This window comes from Solanum tuberosum, unplaced genomic scaffold, assembly GCF_000226075.1.
Source record: "Solanum tuberosum cultivar DM 1-3 516 R44 unplaced genomic scaffold, SolTub_3.0 scf00122, whole genome shotgun sequence".
NCBI lineage: Eukaryota > Viridiplantae > Streptophyta > Magnoliopsida > Solanales > Solanaceae > Solanum > Solanum tuberosum.
The window spans coordinates 1,347,713-1,356,890 of record NW_006239050.1 but is presented as its reverse complement, the minus strand read 5'-3'; the positions used below and the strand labels follow the sequence as shown (position 1 = coordinate 1,356,890).

At 31.5% G+C, this 9,178-nt stretch overlaps 1 protein-coding gene across 1 annotated transcript; it reads left to right on the top strand.

The window, feature by feature from the left end:
* The first annotated feature begins 5,815 nt into the window (after positions 1 to 5,815).
* LOC107061227 (glycine-rich cell wall structural protein 2-like) lies at positions 5,816 to 6,616 on the top strand. Its single transcript, XM_015310082.1, has one exon. It carries the CDS (start codon positions 5,851 to 5,853, stop codon positions 6,370 to 6,372), a length of 522 nt encoding a protein of 173 aa, XP_015165568.1. The 5' UTR covers positions 5,816 to 5,850; the 3' UTR covers positions 6,373 to 6,616.
* The last annotated feature ends 2,562 nt before the right edge of the window (positions 6,617 to 9,178 follow it).

The window sequence follows — 9,178 nt, the reverse complement described above, 5'->3', positions numbered from 1 at the left end:
TTGACAAATATCACATTTCTGAATAAAATTCCTAATGGCAGCTGCCAATGACTTCCAGTAGAAGAAGGATTGTAGCCTCTTAATAGTTGCATCCATACCTGCATGACCACCTTGTGGTGTTGAATGCCACAACTGAATAATGGTTTGTCTTAACTGCAAATTAGACCCTACTACTAGCCTGCCTTTCCACCTTAGTTGAGAACCAATCCAGGTATAGAAATTTATAAGGCTTTGCTTGTAATTTAAGAATAACAGCTTGCAACTCAATATCAAATGTCTGTGTTAGGCTAATTCTCTCCAAAAGTGTATCATTGGGAGTTAAGAGTGAAACAGCCAACAACTCAGCACTTTGATTTCTTGACAAGGTATCAACAACCTTATTGTCAGTCCCTTTCTTGAACTCAATAGTAAAATCAAAGACCATAAATTTAGAAATACTAGCAACCTGAAAATTAGTATGAATACTTTGTTCTAGGAGGTGTTTTAGTGCCTTTTGATTAGTTCTCACAGTGAAATGTCTTCCTAATAGGTAATGAGACCACTTAGTAACTGCAAATATGATGGTTCATAGCTCTCTATCACACACACATAGCCTGATGTCTAGGTGCCAATGACTTACTGATATAGGCAATTGGATGCACTTGCTAGATCAAGACATTACCAATTCCTGAACCACTTGCATCAGTCTCAATCATGAATGGTTTATCATAGTCTGGTAATGCTAAGATAGGTGCAGTCACTAGTGCATCTTTGAGAACATGAAAATCCATAGTAGCACTTTCATTCCACACAAACTTATCCTTCTTTAATAATTCAGTGAGAGGTTTAGTAATGGATCCAAAATTCAGAATGAACCTCTTATAATATCCTGTTAAACCAAGAAACCCTCTCAGTTGTTTGATATTTGTAGGGACAGACCAAATCTGAACTGCAGAAATCTTCTTAGGATCAGTAGCTACCCCTTTAACACTGATGAAATGACCCAGGTACTGTACCTCAGGTACCCAAAAACACACATAGAACCTTTGGCAAACAACTGATGTTGCTTCATCAAATCAAACGCAACTTGTAAATAGTTCACATGAGCTGACATATCCTTGTTGTACACTAATATATCGTCAAAAAAGACCAGTACTAACCTCCTACAGAGTGGTTTAAATACAATATTCACAAGACTCTGAAATGAAGAAGGTGCATTTGTAATACCAAATGGCATAATCAGAAATTCATAATGTCCTTCATGAGTTTTAGAAGTTGTCTTATAGGTATCTGCTTCCTTTATCCTTAATTGGTGGTAACCAGCTCTAAGATCAATCTTAGAGAACACTTCAGCTCCTCTTAGTTCATCTTACAAATCTTCAATGATAGGAATAGGAAACTTGTCCTTTACTGCCAGTTTATTGAGATCACTATAGTCTACATAAAGCCTTCAACTCCTATCTTTCTTCCCAACAAGGACTACATGTGAGGCATATGGACTAGAACTAGGTTGTATCATCCCTTGATCTAGCATTTCTTGTACTAGCTTCTCAATAATATCTTTCTACATTTCAGGATATCTATAAGGCCTTTTGTTAACAGGAGTAGTTGAGTCAACGAGTGGTATTTTATGATCAAAGATGCCTCTATGAGGGGGCAATGTAGTAGGCATATCAAAGAGGCATTTGTACTATTCCATTAAAAGAGTTAAGGTAGGATGAATATCAGTACCTTGAGTTACTTGTATACTGTTGCATTGCCCAATAGAGGTTGCATCTGTCACCAAGGTAAGCATGAAGACCTGAATTGATTCAGAACTTTTTTTGTTCAAGGATTGCGCCTTGGTGGTCTTGATCTGGCTACAGGCTCCCCTTAAAACATGTTTTCTTCCCAGGTGCACAAACTCAATAGTTCTATTTCTGAAGTCAAACAAAATCCTACATAAAATGTTTAACCACTGCACACCCAACACTATGTCAACATTCCCTAATGGTAGTACTAGAAAATCAGAAGAAAAAGTTGTACCCTACAGTAACCACTTCAGATTCTTACACACTGCATCAGTTTGATCCTTCCTACAATCAGCCACACTTACTGATTGTTCATGTATAGGCAAAGCTTTACAACCTAACTTCTTTGCCATTGACTCATCAATGAAATTATGAGTACTAATTGTATCAATATGCACCTATAAGGGTTGTTTTTCATGGTATCTAGTTACTCTAATTATTTGATAACCTGTACTTCCAGTAAATGCTTGTAAGGAAATTGTCATGCACTCATCCATTTCTAACACATCTTCCTCCATGATTACCTCTCCATCTTCCAGAACTTCAACCAAATACAATTGTTTCTTGGATTTACAAACATGCCCAGGCATATACTTCTCATCACACAAGAAACACAGTCTTTTTGCCCTTTTCTCATCCATCTCACCAGCTGTCAATAACCTTCTACCAGTATTACCATTATTGAATCTGTTAGCATTTGGTTCATAAAATTTCTTGACAGTTGTGCTAGAAAAAATAGGTTTTTGTACACCCTGAAACCTAGATGGAGTAGGGAGAAGGCCTGATTCCTGCTGGATCTACTAATTCCCCAAGACTTAGCCTGAGCATCAAAAACCTCTTCCGGCAACTTAGCTAACTTGTAGGCTTGCATTAGGTTTTGGGTGCTTGCATTCTAACAGCTTTGTTGAGCTCAGGTTTTAACCTAGAAAACAACTAATAGCATTTTCGTTTGACAAATTAATCCCATTCAATAACCTATCAAACTCAGCCTGATATGTTCTAACATTCTCAGTTTGTTGTAGATTTTTAATAGCTTCCATGGAATCTTCAAATTCCTCCCCAAATCTTTCATTAACAGCCAACACATACTCAGACCAAGAAGGGTCTATAACTGAGTTCCTAGACTTCAAGTATGATTTATGCTAAGCAATAGTTTCACCATCCAAATTGATAGATGCTACTCTCACCCTCTGATCATATGGAACTTCATCCATGGCAAAAAACTGATCCACATTATATAACTATGCCCTCAAATCCGATCCCGAAAATTTAGGAAAATCAAGTTTAGAACATTAGGTAAGAAATTTACCATTAGAATTTTGGAAATCCCCAGTTGCATTGCAAAACCCCTGTTCTCTGTCTCCACCTACAGATGATTCAGCTCTATTCTAATCCATTTCCATGTCCTTCTGTTTCGCATTTACTAGGACTTGCTTGATCTCCATTAATTCCTTATATGTCTGTACATTTCTATCATTCATATTCACCATACCTTCCATCAACTTCTGCAATTGTTCTGAGACAATTTTCCATCCATTTTCTCTGAAGATCTGTCTTGATTTTTTTCCCGAGCAACCATGATTTCTTAGCCGAGGACCAGCATCTCTGATACCAATTGATTCAATTACCAGTAATCAAAAGGATAATATCAACTAGGAGGATGAACCTCGAAGAAGAAGATAACTATATCAGGCAATTCCGAGATAGAAGCTAAGAAGAACAGAGTAAAAGAGAGAAGAAAAGAATTATCATATATCATTCAATAGTTTACAATTGTATTACATCTCTATTAATAGAACTGAATTGGAATCTAATGCTACAACTAATAAAATAACTGCTCTAACAAACTCTAATAACAGTGAACAATAATAACTATTTTGGTGACTAATGAACAATAATAACTACTTTTTAACATTTCTAATTATCTAAAACATCGTATCAGATGTATTTTTAAAAGGAAAATCAAATTTATTATGTCGTTTCTTTTCAAATGTCGGAATCAAATCAAAATAATATAATAAAATCGATTTTTCTTGATTCGGTTTTTATTATCTTTTTCTGTTAATTCATTCTTTGTCTTTTATTTCTTGGAAAATATATGATAATATATATACCTCCAAGCTCATGTTAGATGTACTATATTTTAGCATAGCACTAACGGACAAATCAATCACTCTTTAAGAAAAGAATATATATATAATATTTCAAAAGGTCACTCAACTTTGAGGAATTATCATGTAAAATCATTCAACTTTATTTTGTATCGATAAATTCACTCAACTTTGAATTTTCTTTTTATAAAATCACTCAATCAAATTTATTATAAAAAATAATTTAATACGATAAAAGCTTTTCTCTTTGAATTTCTCTTTTCTCTCTTCCATAAATGAAAACTTTACTCAAATATCTTCTCTTTTTTTTTTTGGTAAATAGAGAGATATTTTATATACACTAAACAGTTATTATATTTGCTTGCATAACATTAATGTTTTCGAACTTAATTAGATTATTACAAATCAAAGAGGAGATTATTTTATACTATAATTTTCTCTTTTATCTGCTACTAGACTGGAAACATAACGACAATGATGAAGTACCAATTTTCTTTTCATCACATTTTATTTTGTTCGTATTATAGTCAAAAAATAATTTCACCAATAAAATTTTAAAAAAATTATTCATATCTTACATCTGATCCATCAATCTATAACTATAAAAAAAAATGGAGTAATTTTTTTTAATGATTATTGCAGAAAAATAGTAAAAGAAAAGAAGAAAAACATAATTTTTGGTTAAAGAAGAAAAACATATAAAGGATTGAGATACGAGGGAAAACAATTAATTTATTTTATCATGTTAAATTATTTTTTTAATGATAAATCTGATTGAGTGATTTTATAAAAGAAAGACACAAATTTAAGTAATTTTATTGATACAAAAATAAAGTTGGATGGCTTTACAAGATAATTCTTCAAAATTGGATGACCTTTTGAGATATTTACTCAATTATATGCATTGTCTAAGAAATTAGCTATTTTCATTTCAAGGAACATAATATCTAAAACTTCTTAAAATAATATTATTATTTTTAGCAAAATATTAAAGAGTTGTGATTTAGTTACATCTCAATGATAACTGAATCAAATAAATTATGAATAAAGGACTCAAATACAAGTTATTTTAACATGAAATAGATTCTTTGATTTATTAAAATAAAAGCTACTAATAAAACTACTGAATAAGGGTAAAGAATTAAATTAATTACTTCTACTAATTAAGTCAAACATCTAGATTAAAAATCAAGAGTGAAATAGATTAATATGTAGCGTAAAATTTTATATAAAATATATATACACACAATATATATAGAGAGAGTTTGATTGGTACAGATTTTTTGGATATTTTTTTGTTAAGACCAAAACCAAATTAAATACAATCGTTTTTTAAATTAAAAACGTCCAAAACCAAACCAAACCCAAAAATGTCATGATTTTTTTCTTTGGTTTGGTTATATTCCCGTAAATACCCCTACTTGTGTGTGTTAGATGATCAGCTTTGGAGTTTCACTTGTTTTGACGGACGATAATAGTTAAAGCATGTGGTACCCCCTCCCGAACCAACCAAAAAAAGAAATTAAAGCATGATCATAATGGGTACGTTATTATTTTCATAAATCTTCATGTTCATATTTCTATGAATGAGACCTAATTAAAATATAATCAATTATCGAAATTGAAAATATTAAAGGAAGAAATTAAACTAGCTAGTATAAGAAATCAAGAAGATGAGGTGAATAAAGATTAATGCATGTACATTTGAAGGAATGATCTACTTAATTAATTTGATGTAAGGGAAGAGTTAGGTTGATCACGAAGGTTTTGGCTTTTTTATAAACAAATATATTATACTACTAGTCAATATATAACACGCAATGTATACATGACTTAATATCTTCCTACCTAACTTTCACATTATTATTAATCTTACTTTACTACTATATAAGTTGAGCTTCCAAAACTCAAAATTCTCATCACTAGCATCTTATATCTTAATTACTAGACTATTAGTAAGTATTTATACAATGGCAACCAATATGATTCTCCTAATTGTTGCTTCTACACTTGTTTTATCCACAAATGCAATTAGGAGCCTTGATTCCATGAAATCTCAATCAGATGAACATATGAAGTTTATACGCCATCCAATTTTACCACCATTTTTTGGTGGCCACGGGCTTGGTAGGCCCGCATTTGGTGTAGGGCCGGTTATTGGATTTGGTCCTTTTGGAGGAATTGTGGGGGGAGCTAGTCCAAACAACGGTGCTGGATTGGGTTTCGGAACTGGAACTGGAACTGAAACTGGAAGTGGAACTGAAATTGGAAGTGGATCAGGTTTCGGGTCCAGCATTGGAGGAGGAGGTTTCGGGCCCAGCATTGGAGGAGGAGGTTTCGGGTCTAGCATTGGAGGAGGAGGTTTCGGGTTAGGAAATGTCGGAGGAGGTTTTGGTTTTAACGGTGATAGTAATGGAGGTGCTAGTCCTATTGGTGATGGTTCATTTGCTAGTGGTCAAGCTAAAGCATCACTTGGAAATCAAAAACCTTGAACAACTCTTCATCACGATATGATATGATATGATATATTACTATTATTTACTAGATTTCACACAAATAAGACTAACTTCGCATATTGCGCTAGTTACTAATTAATTAGGAAAATTACTCATCTTTCTTTTAAATATATGTTATGGTTTGATTTTGCATGTTTTAATTAGTAATTCTTATATATGAGTCAAATTTGTACGTAGTTTGGCTGATTATGCAACTTTTAATAACACTTTCATTTCTTAATTTACTTGGCCATGTATTAATATATTTTTGTTTTTTCTCTCTACTTTCCCGTCAAATTGAAGTTATAAATCAATGGCAAATACAACTTCGAAACATTATAATTTTTGTACGTGTTTGAAAGTCTGACTCAAAAAAGATTTTGTTTATCCAGAGCAAAAACAAAATATTAATTTTTGTTACCTATGACGATAAATTAGACAATAAAGAAAAGAATTTGCTTGTTGTACTGATCATCTCAAAACACTTTCTACTTTGTAATCATAACACTTTATACTTTGTAAAAGGAATGATGCTTCACATTTTCAGAGGAAATTATCATCAAAATATCAAATATAACATTAAAGTGATTGTTTACCCTAAAATCGGTAGTGTTGAATTTATAGGAGGTCAAGTGTTGGGTTTGAAAGGATCAGAGTATTACGTGGAAGCTTACCATTGCAAATCATATGACGATAAATTAGACGACACATAAAATTATACTAAAAGAAACATATATTATTATATGATACACAATTGGCCTGCATATTTAAAAAAGGGAAAATTATACAAATACGACCAATAATTAATGGAACTATTTACCCAAATTAAACCCTACCCAAGCTATTTACCCTTAATGGACCCCTCACCCAACCTATTTACACGCATATCCCCTTCCCCATTAAAGTACAATTAGGGGATTTTGAACTCAAAGTACTGTCGAACCCATAAAATCGTTATACCAACTCTCCTCTTTGAATCTATTAATCTCCATTACCCGGTATATGCTTTCTTCTTTCATTTTTTATTGTTTTAAGCTAAAGATTACTAATATCGAAGCTTTTTTTGGACATTAAGCTAATATCAAATTTGACTCAATTAGTTGTCTTTCTCCTATCCCTTTGGAGAAAATTAAATGGTACGTTTATTTTGACATTCAGCTAATTATAAAAAAATAGTTCAATTAGTTGCCTTTCTCCTATCCTCATTACTTTGCTTTTTATCTTCTTCTTTTTTTGTATTTCTCTCTCTCTTTCACGTTACCTAGATATCCCAAAAGAGGGTAAAGTTTAGATCTGAAACCTGAGAAAATGGATTTCAAAAATCAAAATCGAAAGTTTTCTATGATGTTTGAGGTTATTTGAGGCAATTGTTCTATAAAATCTCACTAGAATGCATAAATGGGTATTTAAATATTGTATATGAATGTATTGATATTGTATCACTTCATATAAATATATATTCATCTCTCGTACATAATTATACGTTATATATACATGATTGTATATTATTTATACAATATAGATATATTGTTTATATATGGCTATTTAGCGGAATTTGTTTTTTTTTGTTGCGGCATATTTGTGTAAGATACTTTTTTTAAAAGGACAAATTTTCATTTGCATAAAAAATTGCTCAAAATTAGCAATACATGCAAGTAAAAGTTATTTTCAATAAAATGGTCATATGTATATATAATGTATCGATATGTATACATAAAGTATGGATATGTATAGATGATTAGCTATATGCCTATATATAAAAGATGCGTGTGTGTATATATATATACACACACATTATTGATACAATAAAATATATATTATAGATCAATTTTTTCAATCTCAGCCAACTCAAATCTCCTTTAAATAGTCTTAAAATTTAGATATAAGATCCTCTCAACATTTCAATTCTTTTAATATATTATTCACTCGAAACGATTCATGTTTGTGGCAAATTTAGCTCGTGATTTGTTTGTTAATTATGCACGATGTGAGAATTTTTAAATCATGAATCGACAAACTTTTATAAAGGTGATTTTCATGATAATCATTACACGTACATTTCATTAAAAAGACAACTATTGCTTCAAGAAGTTAGTTATCATCAAATAAGCAAAAACTATTATTATTATTTTTTGTGCTTCCCCACTAGAGGTGAGTTCCATGGAACAACTCATTTGCGAACTCTTACTTATCGTCATCGAAATGATCTAAGAATTTATAGGATATGAAAAGATACAAATTTGAAAGAGTTAGAATCACGTAAATGAGAAAAAAGGGACGGAGACCAAGCTAAATTTGTAGAGCAAGAAAGTGTTCATATCGTTTAATACTTTATCGAAGTGATTCCTCTTTTCATCTGTTATAAGAAAGAAACTATGATAATTGCTAGTACTCTTTTGCTGATTATTATGGGCTTTTAACCATAAGCTCCATTTGAAAAGAAGAGAAAAAATTAAAGTACCTACCTAGAAATAAAATGGAAAGATTTACCCCAACCATACTCACAAACAAACAACATATATTGTGAATTAATTACTGAATTTTGAAATGATTAAAGTCTTATATAAAATCCAAATAAAGATAGTCATGCCTTAACTATCAAAAGAATATCAAAATCCTACCGACATTGGGCGAAGCTAGATCACACGATGAACTAATAATTGGGGTGAATTTGGTTAGTACAATGTTTGAATGAATAGTAAACTAATAATTTGGTTAATTTTTGTTAGTCGAATGAACGAATGGTCATTATTCCTTTTAATTTTTCATTTTAAAAAATCAAAAAAAACTTTTTTTTGGGGGG